At 42.0% G+C, this 19,083-nt stretch overlaps 2 protein-coding genes across 2 annotated transcripts in view; both read right to left on the reverse strand.

Moving 5' to 3' along the window:
- The window catches only part of si:ch211-193k19.2 (uncharacterized protein LOC100034574 homolog), a 1,126,861-nt gene that overhangs the window by 281,055 nt on the left and 826,723 nt on the right, over window positions 1-19,083 (reverse strand). The window lies entirely within an intron of this gene.
- gabbr2 (gamma-aminobutyric acid (GABA) B receptor, 2) overlaps window positions 1-19,083 on the reverse strand; it is a 187,199-nt gene that overhangs the window by 6,884 nt on the left and 161,232 nt on the right. The window contains exons 13-17 of the mRNA XM_034240732.1: window positions 14,761-14,838; window positions 7,615-7,725; window positions 5,795-6,019; window positions 4,964-5,146; window positions 4,155-4,284 (exon numbers count right to left, since the gene is read on the reverse strand). Coding sequence (XP_034096623.1) covers window positions 4,155-4,284; window positions 4,964-5,146; window positions 5,795-6,019; window positions 7,615-7,725; window positions 14,761-14,838 — 727 coding nt within the window. The remainder of the gene's footprint in view (window positions 1-4,154; window positions 4,285-4,963; window positions 5,147-5,794; window positions 6,020-7,614; window positions 7,726-14,760; window positions 14,839-19,083) is intronic.

Here is a 19,083-nt window from a genome sequence, read left to right on the forward strand (position 1 = left end):
ACCAGTACTGTAAGAACTGGGCCCTGGCAGTCAATATGAAGAAAACTAATGTCATGGTTTTCCAAAAACGCCCCAGATGTCAGGAGAACAAATACCAGTTTACCATAAATAATCATATCATCGAACATAGTATGAGTTATACCTACCTCGGTTTAACCATAACAGCATCAGGAAGTTTCAACATGGCAGTGAATGCACTCAAAGTAAAAGCCAGAAGAGCTCTAAATGCAATTAAGAGAACATTTTATAATGTCCAAATTCCAATTAAAATCTGGCTCAAAATCTTTGATAGTGTGATCCAGCCCATTGCGCTGTACGGTAGTGAAGTATAGGGTCCACTCAGTCACCAGAGCTATACCCGCTGGGACAAACATCCAACAGAGTCTTTACATGCAGAATTCTGCAGATACATTTTACGTGTTCAGAGAAAAACACCAACAAATGCATGTAGAGCAGAATTAGGCAGATACCCACTGATCATTAACACTCAAAAGAGAGCACTAACATTCTTTAACCACCTTAGATCCAGCCCCCGAGACACCCTCCACTCCAAAGCCCTCCAAAGCCAAGAGCTAACCCCAGAGAAGAGTCCCCTATGTCAGCTGGTGCTGAGGCTAGCTGCCCCCTCTCAGAGCCACTCTGACCAGTCTCTCAACAACACTGCTCTCCAAACACCAATCACAGTCAAACGCATTATAACACAATGTAAAGACAACTATTTACAACATTGGGAAGAAGAAACTAAAAGCCAAAGTAGATTAGAATGTTACCTGGCTCTAAACAGAGAGTATGAGCTGGCAGAATATCTCTCTACTGTCAGAGACAGAAAGCAGAGACAGATCCTAACCAAGTACAGGCTCAGTGACCACAGACTGGCAATCGAAACAGGAAGACTCAAAAGATCCTGGCAACCAAAAGAGAACAGAATATAAATCACTGTACGACAGGTGAGACTGAGACAGAGATGCACTTCCTCCTGAAGTGCCAAACATTCAACGAAGTAAGGAGCGTTTACTGGAACAAGTTGAACTCTGTAATCCCAGGTTTCAAGGAGGTTGATGACCTCTCAAGACTGAGAGTACTCCTAGGAGAAGGAGACAAGGCACATCTTGCTGCCCAATATGTATACACATGCCACAACCTGAGGGACAGTGAATGAGACACACACACACACACACACGTTGAAATGTAATTGTATCACTGTATATATATATCATCAATAATATGTAAACATTTGAAATGTATGTTAATGTTGTTAATTATTTTGTATTGTGATGCTTTGGCAACATTGTTTAATTTAACTTCCATGCCAATAAAGCCCCTTTGAATTGAATTGAATTGAGAGAGAGATGCTTCTCAGGGAGCGTAATCGCTGTTGACACAGCGTTCTTCTCTTATAACAGCCACTCATTCACGCCCCCCAGTACAGTTAGACCAGCTCTCTTATGAATACTGATGACTGCAGTTAAAGCCGCCGCCGATGATGATGATGATGGTGATGACTGTCAAGCACGAGCAGATTGAGGCCGGGAAAAGTTTATATGCTGCTGATCTTTAAAGGAGGCTTAACGACCTGTGATGTGATGTGTGGATGTTTGCGAGCAGCAGCTAATGTGCCACCTGTCTTTGTCTGAACTCTTTTTCTTCATCTTCCTCATCACTGACATGCACACTTCAACAACCTACTACATTTCTCTGTGAATAAAAAAAGTAATAGCTGGGTCATTATGTCGTTAAATATGAGCTTGTAAGGCTCTACTAAGTTTGACTTATACCTGTCGGTTTGAAAACATCACTTGATGACAGGAGCAGGAATATGAATCAGACAGCCCATTTGTGTTGCTTCATTGTTTCTGATCCCAGCGACCCAAGCAGATTGGGATTATTTAATAATATTCACTCATTGAAAGTGTTATTTCTCCAACAGAATCTGCATGTTTAAACTTCGTGTTGAAAATAAACAGTTGATTGCTCTCTAATCCTTTCAGAGGGGAAACTATACTTTAACTTAAAGAACTCTGCACTACCAAAATGAACTCCCGGTTTTTTTATATATATTTTTGCCCCAATTTAAACTGTGGTCATTGTTCCTGCTTACTACCACGGGTGGGAAGTGGAACGTTATGCGTTTTTGCCCTGGCTTTGACCCAATAAAGGTTTGTAAATATGAACATATTTAAAAATGAAAAAATGTTTAGAAGACAGATTAGATTGTGTCTTCTGACAACCTAACGACGAAACAAAGATTTAGTCTAAACAGATGTATTTCTACCGCACAATGCACACACCATTTGAATGTAAGAGATCCTGATACAAGCCACTGCCAGCACTCTAAAGAGATTACTCTAAAGCTAAACAATGTGAGAACGAGATATTTTCAGGCACAATGTTTCTTTCAAATATGATGAAGGAAAATATAATCTATGATCTTTTCGTTTCAAAGGGACATGAACCCTAATACTTGGTCACATAACACTGAGCCGTTTCTTCAGATATCTTGTAAAATCTTTCAAATCACTGACATTTTTTATATCTCACTCCATTTGTAGTATTCTGGTAATCATGATTTAAAGGTTGAATAAAATAGTCTACTTATCAAAATAATCTTGGCACTGACTCTGTGCTTCATTAAAAGAAAACAATGAGATGCCCCATCAACCAATTGTGCACCAACACGCTTAAATCCATCCCTGCAAGGGAACCATACACAGCTAAAACAGGAGGGTGTGTGCCTGTTGTGCATTTATGCGTGTGCACACAAAGATGAGAGGCAGAAGAAGAGAAACAGAAGGAAGCAGAGAAGAAACTAAAACACAAAGAAGAAGCATTACAGACGTTGCTTTGTGAAAGTATGTGTGTGTAATGTGAGAGACTTCCATGATTTTATTGCATAATAACTATGAACTTTCACAGATGAGGAACTTCTCAAACTATTTCAACTCGCTGTGGTCCCAATCCGCAGAACGAGCGCAGCTGTTTTACTCTTCTACCTTCCCAAACTTAGACAGATCCATTAGACACCCTTGAGAGCGGCTTTGTGCAGCGTGTGCATCAGACGAGCTGAAGCTGGCTGCTGTACATCACCATCGTCTCTTAAAACGCTGCCTAATGCAACGCGATGCTGCTGTAACCATCCAGGCAAACAGGCAGCAGCTGAGGGGGGGGGGGTAATGAATTTCTCTACTGCAGAAAGACGGATTTGATATCTTTAAGCACCTCATAGTTACTCAAATGATTATTTAACTGTCCCCTCCTCCCTTATTTAATACTCTCACACTGTTTTCTCACATTGTTCAACACACAGCAAAACAACGTCCCACACACTAAATATTAAGGAGATATTAAGAAGCAAAATCAAGTTTGGACCTACTTTGGGCTTAATAATAAATGTGGGGCAGTTGAGAAGTGTGACTACAGTATGGAGCTTGCTAAGCATCAGTGGAGTATGCAGGTAGCTAATCCTATGACTCATCTGAAGAGACGTCACAGACTTGCTGTCAGACTGAGTCCTCATGTGTCCCTGTCTCACCTGCAGCTGACAGGAGCTCATGCTAATGGGAGAAAAACGTCACAATATTCCATCAAGCTGCGGCACTGAGAGCAAAATGAAAATCCTTTACTTAAGCCACTGAATATTTAAACGTTACAAACACTGTCTCTCTCAAAGTGAAACAGACTGAGGTGCCCAAAAACTAATCACAGCTGTACACATTCATTTAAAAAAAAAAAAATTAAATCAGATTGACTGAATCACAATGAATTTAAGTGAGACAAGACTGACATATTTAATACGGCTGTTCTTTCTTTGTTGAATCTTGGGGTCTAGACAGATTGCTGTAATCTAGTTTCCGCCACCAGTGGCAGCAGTGAGCACAACCCAGTAGAGCAGCTCCATTCACAGAGAGGAAGAAATGATACACCATCTTGGATTTGACATGGGTTGTATTGATGCAATGATAGAGCAAAAACGTAATGAGAGTAAATATGTGTTTGCTGCTTCAGGACCACTTCACATCAACACTGTTTCTAGGCAATTCAAACTATTTTAAAATAAGTGAATCTAGGCTTTTAAAACAACGTTTCAGGTGCTACAAAATCTACATTCCCACGCCCAAACACAGACAAATCTAGGAAAAGTACGGCTCATTTCTCACCTTTTCCGTCTGTGAAGTTGCGTATGCTGAGGATGTTGTTGGCGTCAGGGTAATGGTTGTGTTTGATGTAGGGGGTTTTCTCCGGGGTGTCCTGCAGCTGCATGGTCACTTCTTCCAGCTCCTTGTCCAGCTTTATATGTAGAAACATGGCTCAAGTAAGCTGCATGTTATCAGTCAAATATTACCCAAAGTTAAGTCTAAACTATGGACAACAAACTCCATCAACTACCTCTTTACATGTCAAACACAGCATAAAGAGTGAATTACTGCTGTCTGCTAAAGGCATAATAACTTGACTTGTCCTCCAAGAGCGTCTGAGTAGCCCATTTGCCTCAATCATAAACAAAAGCAATGACAACACCATTAATTCAAGTCTGATAGATCTGACAGGAAGCCAAGGTGATTATTTTTTCAAATGTCACCCAAAGTCAGTAAAAGCGAAAACATTTAAGAAATAATTAAGAGAGAAGGAAATGCGACCTCGTTCAGCAACCACACAATCTAGTGAAGTGATTCCTTTGAACACCAATCATCCTATTAAGAATTAACGAAATGATACTTGAAAAATGACCTGGCTACAGGAAAGCTAGATTAGTTTTTCATTTTCAAGTTAGGTAAAGCTAAATTCATTTATGTTTGCCCCTTCTCTTGTGGAACTCGTGCTTAGTGTCTTTAATTACGTTTAAAATCTACCTCTTGGTTTTTATATTTAAAACTCTGACACCCTCGCACCGTACCCCTGTGTTACCCCGTGAAGACAAATGGCAGAAAAAAGTTCAACATGGATGTGTAGTAGTTAGCTCTCAGACCTCTGTTATCTTCATGCGGAGGCGGTGGTTGTCAGTCTGAAGGCCATCCAGGCGCGAGGTGTTGGCCTGGTTGACGCTGGTGACGGAGGTGGAGGTCTTGGAGTCTTCCTTCTTCTGATTCTGGGTGAACTGTAACCTCCGGTTCTGGGTGGCTGCGTCTGGGTTGGTCCTCATGGTGATGAACTGTTAGAAAAAAGTTATGGGTATCAGTCAAAGCTGCACTCTGGTATAAAATGACATACAACACAAGCTACACCAAACTGTTAATGCAGCATTTTTAGGATCCGTGGAGTGTTGATTAATGCACAGTTAGCCACCGGTATATATATTCTTTATTTAACCAGCTCAAAGTCTCATTGAGATTAATATCTCTTTTTCAAGAGCGACCTGGCCAAGAGGGCAGCATGAACAATATTACAACAAATAAACACAAAACAATACAGGCAGACGAATACAGCTGTCGTAAACACAAATGAAATGGCACATTAAAGTCAATATGCAAATAAAAGAAACTGTTATAAAACATAAACAACTGGCATTCATTCAACGACTTCAATTATGTGATATAAGAGCAAGCACATCAAACAATGGTTTCTTGTTCTCTGTCCTTTAAGATGGACTTGAATTCCCCCAACGTGATTACATCTGACAGTTTCAGTTCCTTCTGTACATTATTCCAGACAGAAGGGGCAGCATATTTAACAGATTTTTTTACCTAGTTCTGTTCTCACTTTAGGAACCAGCATCTGAATATTATCTTGGGAGCGCAGGCCATATTGTTTTTTACCAGTGCTCATACACACACTGTCCTCGTTCACACTTAAATCTGACCTTGGGAACGAAGACCAGACAGAGCGTGATGGTGCTGCAGAAGATGATCACCAGGGCCACGATGCAGAACTGGACATTTGGCTGGTCCCTGGTCAGAAAGGACACAGCAGCACCGATGATGCACATGATGCCCACGTTGTAGACACTCATCCCGATGTATTTGCTGTCATTGAGAGCGGGGATGCTCACATTCCTGGTCTCCCATGCCAAGAAACAGCCAAACAACTGCGAGGGAAAGGAGAGAGGAATGACAAGTTGTTTTTAATAAAAGATGTTTGAGTAAAGGTTACAGACAGACCAGAAAAAAACTGAAGGCACTATTTGATTTTGGTTATAGAAAGTCTGAAGTCATTTCTCCGGGGCAATGCACACACAGTTAGTCAACCGAGTTGGTCATCCTCACTGTTTGAAGCCGTTTTCTATCATTTTTCTTCTGCTAGTCTCAACATCAGGGGGTTTCAGGATAAAGCAGGATTTATGAAATCTCTTTGTTTCTTGTCTGTTCAGTGCTTTTCATTGTTTTTCATAAAACAGTGCAGGTTGTGAATAAATATCTTATTTGGCTTAGCTTTTAAAAGTATTTAAAACAAATCAAACACAAATGTACTTCATTGCATTTGAGCCTTAAAGATGATCTTTTTAAAGCAGCCTGTGGTTTTATGTTTGTCAAATGTTTATTTAGAGTGAACTGTTTGTTTGGTGGAACATTAGAGTTGCAGCAGCAGCATGCAGGGCCTGCTGAATTATTCACTGTGTGTTAAAGTGGCTGCCTGCTTATTTTAAAGTCTGAATGAGAGTTAGTGGAATGACAGGAGCAGCCATCAAGGATTAGTGGATCTCAGGTGTGTGAGTGTGTATACGGGAATGTGCTGGGTGATGTGCTCTGGTATATATTCATATGTGGACCTGTGTGTGTGTGTGTGTGTGTGTGTGCGTGCGTAAAGCCTTAATGCTTCTTTTGCAGTGCTGTCTCTCTATGCCTCATACAGATGTGGGCTTGATACAAACTTCCCGCTTTGTTATCATTTTAAATCAAATCCCCTTCTTGCTACCACTCCCTCCTTCCATCTCTCTTTCTGTAAGATTTTTAGTAATATTTGTATTCATCCTTTGCACTCTCTGAATCTTTTCAAAATGATTTACTGCTCTATCTCAATCCTTTGCCTCGCCGTAAATATGGTATGAAATTATTTTATTTCATGGACATTTTTTGTCAAGAGCCCTGTGTCTCAGATCATAAGGATAGTATGAGTACTGACTTTTTATTCGCAGTTTGTGGTTTTCGGGTAAATAAATTAAATTGCAAATAGAAAGGTATCCATTTAGAAAGCTTATAAACAATGCATTGCCATCCTAAATCCATACATAAACCACCTGCTAAGATATTTTTCAGATACCTAAACTAGCTAACACTCAAGCACTGAAATCCTGCTTGCTTGAATAACTTAATGTAACCATTACAGAGTTCAAGACCAAACATATTTAATAGGAAAAACAAAAGAGAGGATTTCTATATGAAAATTCTCAAAAATGTTATTTTAGTTTTACACATCATGCATGTTACCGGAGATAACTGACTGATTTACAAAGGGACACAGGATTAACAGCTGGAAAATGTATTTGTATTTGTACTGTGTTTTTAAATGAGATACTTAAGGTTTGTTATTGTTACACATTTCAGAAATAGTGTAATATTAAAAGGCATCAAGCTAATTTCAAGGCTCAGCAGATGCATTTGTAGGGTACATAAAACTTGTAGTGCATTTTTATGTGTATCCAAACTGTGAGTTGATGATGAACATTTTGTTTGCTCCTCTCACCATTAGCAGTCCCTTGTAGGCATAAACAATGCCCAGCCAAATGGACATGTGGGTGTTCTCACAGTGCTCCAAGAATGGACGGATGGCTATGTCTCGGCCTTGGGGGTCCGCCTGTCGACAACACAAACAGATAGACAAGAGGATAATTGAGTATAACCTTCCAAACATGACTTTAATTGTCTTTGGAAAGAAAACTAGATGATCACATCATTTGGCGCAAGTGCCATGCGAACAGTAACAGCGAAACAGGCATATTCTCCTTTAGGAGCAATAAAAGCAACAGAGAAAACCAGCAGCTGGAAAATACAAACCCCCAGTAGGTAAATGTTGGATATTAGTTTTCTCTTTGCAGGTGTTCTCATTTCACATTCAAAGACAGAAGGTACACAGACTGTCCCCTGCTAGTCAGCATAAAGGGAGTCAGAGTCAGTCAAACACCCAGGTGTGTAATCAAACTCTGGCCCATCATGGCTTCACCAAAGTCTCAAGTTAAATTAATCCATGCTGAGGAGGACCCTAATGGGCACGACTAATCAAGCTTATTCATTAATGTGATTTACACCTCCATGGTTCTCACTTCCACGTCATTTCTCTGTCTCACTCCATCCTGGGCCTTCTCTGTGTTTCTTTAGCTTTCTTTTTATTTCCACTCGTCTTTCACAGCAGCTGATGACACATGTGACTTAGGGGGCAAATTAGCACCTGAGGTGGATATTAATACGCTAAAACACGTCACCTCTACTCTCTCGGTTATGCAGAGCTTTAAAAAGCGCATTGGTTTGCCTTACATGCTTCATGTCAGGCCACACCAATATATCAACGCTGAGACACCTGGGGCAAGGCTGGGCATAATGCCATGCTGCTCACTAGGTGTGTGTGTGTGTGTGTGTGTGTGTGTGTGTGTGTGGGGGGGGGGGTCTTCAGGCTTATTTACAGTAAGAAATGTCTAATGTCTCAGCAGATGCTACTTGTGTGTATGCGTGTAGAGGCATCGGTAGTAGAGTGTTGGATTTGGATAAATTCAGTTCATAAGCAAAGTCTTTTAAGGGAGAAAGCAGGATGAGGAGCGATGAAGAAAGAGAATATGAAATGTTAGCTTGTTTCAGCCGGTGCTTTCCAACAAATAATATGTTGATGCTCCACAGCATTTACATATTTAACTTAGGGAATAAGCAGACATTTGGCACACAATGGCCCCTTTTTACATGCAAATGAGCACCATTGCAAAAATACTTCAATTCACAATGCCGAACATCAGTCACAAGCTACCACGGGATGCAGTTATTACTATATTTACTCCAGACCTTCCAGTAATAATGCAAATTTCTCGTGCAGTCTAAAGGTGGACTTTGATAACAGCACTGATAGGCTAGGATAATAAATCCCAAATACAGTTTTCTCTGTCAAGTTTTGAGGAAAGATTTGTCTTTATCCGTGCACATTGTAAACTTTCCCCACAGATTAGCAATCAGCCGCACAAAGGGGGCACATTGTACTGAGCCGTAAAACTTTACAAGTGAATCAGACCTTCAGACAGGGCAGATAGCGGTCACAGTTCATGGCTCTATCAGTATTCACATTCCCTTCTTGGTGAATGCCCTCATAACTATTAAATATACACCTACAAACACACATCCCTCTAGGGGCTGAGAAGAATCCACCTCCACTAGTCATCTAGACCCCTATATTCTCCATTCAGCTCACATTAATGGAAATAGCTATTCAAGCTTCCCTCTATGACCTTGATGGATTTAAATGAGTGGTTCTCTATAGAATGATCACTTTAAATGGGAAATTAATGCTTTAAAAACTGCCCTGATTCATCCAACAGAAATGAACTAAAATGGGCCCAAACCGAATATTTTCCTGTTATCCTTGAAGTCTCATACTATAATACAGTTTCTCTTTTTCTACTTTGGAAAATGCATCTCACAGTGTTCGTCATCCTGCCTGCACTTGCCGTCTCTCATCTTCAACATTCCTCCCTTAAAGCCCCTGTCACACTGTCCCGAAATTGACACCCGATGGACACACGATAAAGGAAATGTTCAAATTCGGCTGTGATCGTAGCAACATCGGGCCATTCGTGAGGGCATCTAAGCCATCGTATGACCGCCGGTGGAGTTTCTCAGGCTCCGGCAGCAACTTCGTGAGCGGCAACTTCGTAAGGCACTCGTGAGGGCATCTTGTCAAATCGTGTCATCTTCGTGTTATCATCGGTGCATTCACCCTCACTCTGATCGGGGCGAATGCCCGATGGCACCGATGATAACAAGATGCCCTCACGATGGCCTTACGAAGGGCAAAATTGACACACGAATTCAACACGAAAATGAACCTTCGCAAGGTCCTTCGGCAATTTTTTGGCATGCCAAAGATTTTGCCACTGCTCACGAAGTTGCTGCCGGAGCCTGAGAAACTCCACCGGCGGTCATACGATGGCTTAAGATGCCTTCACGAATGGCCCGATGTTGCTACGATCACAGCCGAATTTGAACATTTCCTTTATCGTGTGTCCATCGGGTTGTTTTATTGCACAACAAAATCATGCAAACATATTATGTAAATAACCCAATTTGTGTTCTGTGAAACTAAAAAGGATATAATATATTATTTTGAAGGACAGTTGACAGGAAGTTGTTGTTGTTATGGAAACAACATTACGGAGAAAACGTAATATTTTCTACATATAACGACGAATAAAGTAAAGAACAAAGTCTGAAGATATCAGTACAGTATCATAGTAATGTAACATAATTGTTTTTGGTACTTTCATTGCAGTTCGTGTGTGGTTCGGGGCCATCTTCGTGCGAAATTCACAATTCCATATTCGTGTGTCCATCGGGTGTCAATTTCGGGACAGTGTGACAGGGGCTTAAAGGATTACGTTCTGCAATCACACATCACACGTCGCTTGCAAAAAAAGACAACGTAGCAGGCGGAACCCCCTACAACTCAGATCAACTTTTCCACCATCTGCCAAAGTCTCCACACAGCGACACATTAAAGAGCGAGGACTGCTTCGGTGGCAGCGAGTTCACACACTTTGTCAAAGCACTCTTGTAACCCCTTCTGAGAGTTCCCGTGGCAACCGCGTGGCTCGTGTCACTCATATATGGGAATTATCTGGGTGTTTGATTCTTGTTAACATGACGGTGAACGACTGCTGGGTTTCTGTTTTAAAAGCCAACAAGAAGCAGGAAACACAGCAAAGTGGGGCAGGGGATGACGCACAGACAAGCTTTTTTCTTCTTCTTTTTTTTTTACAAGAAACCACAATTAGTTGACACACAGGAGAGAAAGGAGTCTGAGACTCAAGCATGGCCTTTTCATCGTGCAGTTAAAGGTACGCACTTCATGAAAAAATGATTTCCAACCTATTTTAAAACTTGGAGATGTCTTGGGACTGAGCAAAAGAAAATCATAAGTTATGCATAAGGTGACCTGGTTTGGTCAAGTCTCTTGGCAGCAAGTGATACAGTTTTTTTATTATTAAATGGAAACAATAAAGACGATTTTTCTGCTAGCTGCTGCCACTTTGGACTGTACAAGCTGAGGGGTAACATGGAAGATGAAGCCCCCAAAGGACCGGCCTCACTCCCTCCTTCATCTAAATATTTAAAGAAAAAAAGTACTTTTTTTTTTTAAACGTGGAACTCTGTATGCAATATTGCAGACTTGTTTTGGCTGTAAATGCAAGACGCTATACTCTGAATCTAAAGTAGTTACATGCAGTTATCTAACCTTACTTATCTTGCACTGTATTAAGAAGGCAAACTAGTATTTAATAACATGCGGAATGATTTATTATAGTCCTTAGGTGTATATACCACATTTCAGTATGACATGTTAATTGTATGTGTTTACATTTGCTTCCAAGAGAACAGCAAGGGTTCAGAACACCTCAGCTGTTTTCTACTGAACGGCTTTACTGCATCATCTGCATCGTCCTCATTTTTGTATATTTCTGTTTCTTGGCTGATCAATCTGTTATGCGAACAACATCACTGCTCCGAGAACTCACACTTCACATCGCATCACAACACATCATTCTGTTCATTCAATATGAGAGACACATTCTGCATCAGTGCTCTTTGCATAGTCGCAGCTCCGAGCAAACTTGTGTCACTAACAACAAAATGATAAGACAAAATTAGATATAATGCTTATTAAGCTCGAGTCTCTATCGCAGCACAGCAGACAGGAGCTCTTGCTTCTCCGAAGGAAGCTGTCTGGGGAGTTGCCAGGCAACAGGGCTGAAGGCAGCAGGCGGCCCCAAAGCGGTGGGGATGGCGGGAAAAGTGGCGGTTCACTGTCATTTTTCACAGCATTAGTCCTCTAAAGGAATCACTCTGGGAGGGCGCAGGGCTGGCAGATTGTCTGTGGAGAGATGGAGCGAGATGTAGCGATGAAGGGAGTGGTGGAGGGAAGAGAGAGAAAAACATAGAGGATGGAACGGAGAGAAGGATCAAGAAGAATGGATGGAAAGATGGAAGATGAAATATGAGGAATAATGAAGGGATAGTAGTATAGATGGAAGGAAGGTTTATAAATGAAGGCATGGAGAGGTAAACAAAACTGTACAGTCCTGTTTCCCCTCAAAGAGATTAGTAAAGAAAAGAAAGAATAACTGCAGAGAAGAGGGGGAGTGGATACATCAGGAAGAGCTAGGGAAAGTTTGAGGTAAAGATTAGCAACAAACTGACTGTAAACTCCAGCTGTCCATCGAATGTCTTTTTCTATTAATATAGGGTTTCAGAGAAAAAATCCTTAAATGTCAAAATTGAAATGTCTTCTTCCTTCCTCTTCTATCTTGATATAGCCTCCTCCTAATACTGCTACACTTCATGCAAGTATAAATACATCTCCAAGTAACTCGGTAAATGGGTGGATAACACCATCAAATCTGAGGCATGAGAGGCTTCAGAATAATCAAATCAAAACGGTCGACAACGACAATGTGTGTCTGTCAGGTTTGATTCTGGGACATAATCTTGAGGACAGGTTGAGGTTCACCAATTGACTTCCAAGTCTGTATTACCAAACAAAACCTAATGTTCTCTTCTGCAAATATAACCGTTGTTTTTATTCTTAGAAGCATAAATATATGTATGTTATAAAAAGTAATATACGATCCGTGCAATCGTATCTTAGTAGAGATACTAAGACACTTTTATGGATATGGATCTCACTCTCATATGATGGCCTCTAGCCTGGGGAGAGAGACCAGGAAGTGAGGGAGGAAGTGGTGAGCTCCCTCATTGTCACCTGCAGCAACTTCCCACAGAGGTGTGTAAGTGCAGCATATGTCCCTGTGGGAAGGCTTGCACATTCTGTGAGCTCACATACGTATTGTGACTGGGATTGTTTGTGTGTTAACGTGTGTGTGTATAGATGAGCTGTCAGGCAGACACTGACAGAAACAATCCATCACTCATCCTGGCAATTACAGAGGAGATTCCACCATGGTGAAAGAATGAGAGCGACAGATGAGGACAAAAGATACTGTAGGTATTTTGGCCGGAGCTTTGGACTCTGTGGCAGCGATTTATTTCACTGTAGTATTTCCCAAAAAAGGAGGAGACAAATGACTGTGATGAAAAATGACAGAGGGAAAGCCCCTGAGAATATAGCAGAGGAAGATACATTGGAAATCACTGAGAAACACAATATATTTGAGTCCTCGAGGAAGATCGTAAAAAGTTTTATCATGAAAACACTGCATCAAATTACCGTGCTGTAATTACACCAGGGATAGAATAATTTACATTTAAGTGCACTGACGCTATTTGAAATCTCTCTCAGAACAGTAAGGAATGTCATATGTTGTTTTTTAAATAATGATGAGTCATTTTGATTTTCTGATCAGTGGTTGGTGCTGATTTGAAAGTCAGCGTGTGGCAGCACGATGCCCAGGGTATCAGCCCCGCCAACTGTTCTCCTGGCACAGAGACAGAGGAACACTCGCTGTCTGATAAGGATATCATACAAACATAAACACATTATCCTGTGTGGCACCAACTGTTTTCATACATGCATTACAGAAATATGTTTAGCTATAGTCGTACGTCACTCTGAACCTCCCTCTGCTGTACGAGAATAATTACTTTTCTTCATCAAAGATTATGCTTGTGATAAATAACCTATCATGGAAACTCTTATGTGATGAAAGGGGTTTAAGAAAGAGATCCTGAAAGTACCATTTATAATTGAATCAGATGTCATTTTTGGTTGATAGTCTCAAGGACTAGGGAGTGAAGAAACTGTAGGTTGTTAGTGAATTATTAAAAGGATGGTAGTATTCAAAGGATGAATGAGGGGATGTAGAAAAGCCAGGATGATAGATTATGAGAGTGACAGGGGGAGAAAAACACATCAAGAGCCCAGAGGGCAAAGAGATGGGAGGATGAAAGGTACCTTAGTGCCAAGGTAATTTGTAGGAAATCATTTGAAAAGCAGCAATTGTGAATGTTCACGAGGCCTCTATGAAATTCTGAATGGCAGTAATGGCCTTTAGACAAGCAGATAGGAGAAGTGCACCATGGTTGATTAGATCAGCTGGTTGGACAGGGAGGTCGATGCCAGCGCTGCCAAAAAGGAGTTCATAAACATTTAGGAGACATGTTGTGGGCTCCACATGAAGTGACAACTGCTGCAGCCAGACCCCAGATGCCAACCTTAGCTTGATGGCAACAGTATAGCAGCTCTGATTGCTCTCATCCTAAGCAAAGCAATTTTAGTTGTTTTCCCCTAAATTATGCATATAATTTCCTGGAACTATAAATGTGATATTATCAAGAATATGGACCCAATTTTCCCCTGAATTTCATACAAGTAGTCTCTGGGTGTTTCTCAATCGCGAGGATGCTGGCTTGGATGTCGCGTACTTCCAAGTCACTTCCTTCAGAAACGAAGCAAGTATACTTCCAAGCCACGGCTTCGGAAAACGAAGAAGAATGGAACAGGCTAACAAGTGTGCCATTCTCTCTAACGGTTTCAACATAAACTGTTCCGAAAATAAATACCTCACGATGTCTATATAATTATGAACTTGCTTTACTTTCACGGAACATATTTTTGGTGATAACAAACAAATGTAACAAAGTAACATATTTACCAACACATGTTCTACGCCACTATACTTACATTTAAATGTGTGCTGCGTCGGTTCAGCAAGGGTTTTTGAAATTGGTCCGTGCGCAAAGCATTGTGGGGATTTTTACCCTCTGGAGTCGGCGCATAACTTTACGTAATTAATCATATATTTTCGATTATAAGGAGTAGAAATATGATTCAGATATCCGCGGAATCGCTGGAAGAGTAGCTTTCCAGCGGTATCTCCTGTGAGACTGTAACCAGGGCACAGCAGCCAATATGGGCACTCAAAGCAGCTTGACTTTACACTGGTGGATTCGTGTGTCCGTCAAGGAAATCTCGGCCGGCAGCCATCAGGTCTGAAATGACCAATGGACATCGATAAATCACTAAGGACCTACCCACCAAGTAAACAAAACATAAACCACGTGTCTCCCATCAGTTTACATCTGTGAGGAGAAAGAGATAGACAGAGAAAATGGCTAAAAAAAACGTTCCAGTTGCCGACTTCGCTAGAGATTTTTTTCGCTAGCAGCAATGAAGATAGAGCCTCAGAACCTGAAGTCTTCGACTCTTCTGAAGAAGAAGAAGAAGAAGAAGAAGAAGAAGAAGAAGAAGAAGAAGAAGAAGAAGAAGAAGAAGAAGAAGAAGAAGAAGAAGAAGAAGAAGAAGAAGAAGAAGAAGAAGAAGAAGAAGAAGAAGAAGAAGAATACAAAGACAACAACAAGGATCCATTTGGACATGAGTAAGTGTACATATTACAGTAATAGTGTACTGGCAATGTGTGGGAAATACCGCGAAAATGAACAATAGGTTTATTGATATATATTTTTTATCGATAGTCATGAACTTTTTATTGGACAAAATAGACTCTCCATTAGCAAACGGTTACTCTGTGTTAACGTTATTTTGGTGTGTAAAAGTAAGATTACATTACATTACATTGCATTGCATTTAGCTGACGCTGTTATCCAAAGCGACTTACAATAAGTGCGTTCGTCCAACAAAATACAACTTGAAGAAAACAGAATCATAAAAGTACATCAGGTTTCATAGAGCAAAAACATTTCAAGTGCTACTCAACTGGCTTTAGAAAAGCCAGTCCTTTATTAGTATAAAAGTGCTTTGTTAATAGTTCTATCGCTCGAAGTGGAGTCGAAAGAGATGAGTTTTCAGTTTGCGCCGGAAGATGTGCAAGCTATCTGCCGTCCTGATGTCAATGGGGAGCTCATTCCACCATCCTGGAGCCAGGACAGCAAACCCACGTGTTTTCGCCGTTGGGAACTTGGGTCCCCCTTGCAGCGAGGGCGCAGCGAGTCGTTTGGCTGATGCAGAGCGTAGTGCACGCGCTGGGGTGTACGGTTTAACCATGTCCTGGATGTAGGAAGGGCCAGATCCATTCGCAGCATGGTAAGCAAGTACCAGTGTCTTGAAGTGGATTCTAGCAGAAGCCAGTGAAGCGAGCGTAGGAGCGGAGTAGTGTGGGAACATTTAGGAAGGTTGAAGACCAGACGAGCTGCTGCATTCTGGTTGTAGCAGACGGGTTGTAGCAGCGATGTTTGCAGTGAAGGACAGGTTGTTGTCTAGGGTCACACCCAGATTCCTTGCAGTCTGAGTCGGGGAAACAACTGAGGTGCCGATGTTGATTGTTAGGTCAAGAGTGGGACAATCTTTTCCCGGAAGGAAGAGCAGCACCACCAGATTGTGATCAGTTGACAACTCCGCCCCTCTCTTTACCCGAGTGTCCAAAACATACGGCCTCAGGTCCGATGATACGATAACGAAATAGATCATGGACCTTCTGCCTAGGGTGCTCTGGTACCACGTACACTTATGAGCATCCTTATGTTCGAACATGGTGTTTGTTATGGCCAATCCATGACTAGCACAGAAGTCCAGTAACAAACCACCACTCCGGTTCAGATCAGGGGGGCCGTTCCTCCCAATCACGCCCCTCCAAGTGTCTCCATCATTGCCCACATGTGCGTTGAAGTCTCCCAGCAAGATTAAAGAGTCCCCTTCAGGAGCCCCATACAAGACTCTTTCCAGGGTCTCCAAGAAGGCCATATACTCTGAACTGCTGTTGGGTGCATAAGCACACACAACAGTCAGAGTTTTCCCCCCCATAACCCGCAGGCGTAGGGAGGCGACTCTCTCGTCCACTGGGGTAAACTCCAACAACGAAGCACCGAACCGGGGGCTTGTGAGTATCCCCACACCCGCCCGGCGCCTCACACCTTGAGCAATTCCGGAGAAGAATAGAGTCCAACCCCTATCCAGAAGTAAGGTTCCAGAGCCGACGCTGTGCGTAGAGGCGAGCCCAACCAGATCCAACTGGTAACGCTCCACCTCCCGCACAAGCTCCGGCTCCTTCCCCCCCAGAGAGGTGACGTTCCACGTTCCCAAAGCCAGCTTCTGTCGCCCGGGTCTGGTCCGTCGAGACCCTCTGCTTTCACTGCTACCCTTCTGGCAGCGCACCCGACCCCATCGCTGTTTCCCATAGGTGGTGGGCCCACGGGACGGAGAAGCGGAGGTGTTGCCCACGTTGCCTTTTCGGGCTGGGTCCGGCCGGGCTCCGTGGCAAGCCCGGCCACCAGACGCTCGCCGACGAGTCCTCCTTCTGGGCCTGGCTCCAAAAGGGGACCCCGGGCTTCCTCCGGGCCGGGTATCCTCACTTCTTGTTTTTTCTTTCATGAGGTCTTTTTAACCAATCTTAGTCTGGCCCCTTGCCTGAGACCAATTTGCCATGGGATACCCTACCAGGAACACAAGGTTCCAGACAACACAGCCCCCAGATTCATCAGGGCACACAAACCTCTCTACCACGGTAAGGTGCTTAAGTCTCCCTATTTACACTAATGAGCAGTATACAAACATTTTAGGAACTTAACAAGTTTAATTGAACAATGCTTTGCTTTTAATAATAACAATGATTAAAGATCTGTATTGTGTCTCTTCCAATGCAAACTATATGCCTTTAGTCCAGTTTTATAATCAAAATGAAAAGTTAAGAGTATGTATCCTTTCTATAAGACTGTGAGGAAAAGTTGTTTGTTATTTAGTATCGCTTGTTCCACTTATTATAACCCTTTCACTAACCCTTAGGAGATACAGTCACGCATGTATCACTACATTTGGTCGTTTTTATTATTAAAATGTTCAGTTGTTCCTCTTAGGGTTTTGTAAACTCTATGTTTAACTCTTAGAGAACAATTTGAAACACATTGATGATAGGGAAGTACATTTTGGTGACAGGTTAGCAAATCTTGCTCATTAGAAGCAAAGTCAAATGTACCATAATATCAGAGGATAATACTGGCTATTGCCTTATCGTTTAATATTTTATACATTTAAAAAAAAAAAAGTAAATTAAAACACTGGGAGTTTTCTAATTTCATATGGTACACGCCCGGAAGGTCCGCTGAACATGAACTGGTTTCAGGTTATTCACCATCCTAATTCTTTGCTGTAGTTGAATGAAGTATGAATAAAGAGAAATAAAAGGAAGGGTCTGAAAAAGAAGCCACTGAGGAAGGGTTGAAAGAAGTAAGGGAGGGGGGTGTGAGAGAAGGAGCTGAGGGAGAGAGCGAGGGAGGGTAAGGGTGGTGTGCCCCCGGCTGAGGCTGACCTACATGCAGCGGGGGGGGGCATGGTGGCAGGGCAGCGAGACCCCCCCGGCTCTCCAGGCCAGTGTGTGTGTGAACACTCTCTAACTGTACATGTGTGTGTGCCTGTGTGAGGGAGCTGGTGTGTGTTTAACTTTACTGTCCTCATCACACCAGATGGGTGACCAGGATATTCCACTCCAGCGCATCCTCACAGCTATTATAGTTGCTTCCTTAGAGAGAGGACGAGGAAGAGGCGGAAACAAATACACAAATAAGAGGGATAGGATAACCCCCTTTCAATGTAAGAAATCAAGCATAATCACATTGTTCTCTATGCAAGTTCTACACACACACACAAATCTTTCAATCTTCATTAAACTAAACACTTTACATCTCACTCACCATACAGTTTCCTCTTTGGAGTCTCCTTCCCCTCCCTTCCTCTTCCCCTCTAATGATGATAAAATGATCGCTTTACTTGAATGTGTCTGTCTGCGTTTAAATATTTCTGCTCTCTTGCTTTCTTGAGCATCCAACGCCTTTTCTTCCTTTTTTTTACACCAGCCTGTAATTCCATTTGAGGACTAATCCTTCTGATGGAACCACGGCCCATCGACCTTCTAACCACCACTGGGCCAAATTGGCAGTGGCATGATGAAAAAGTGAAAGGGTTTTTTTTTTCTGTTGCTCCCCTCTCTGAAAAGCCACTGGCACAATAATGACAAAAGACTGATTTCATGTTGTTTAGAAAACTGGCTGACCTATC

This window comes from Gymnodraco acuticeps, unplaced genomic scaffold (genome assembly GCF_902827175.1).
Source record: "Gymnodraco acuticeps unplaced genomic scaffold, fGymAcu1.1, whole genome shotgun sequence".
In the NCBI taxonomy this organism is placed as follows: domain Eukaryota; kingdom Metazoa; phylum Chordata; class Actinopteri; order Perciformes; family Bathydraconidae; genus Gymnodraco; species Gymnodraco acuticeps.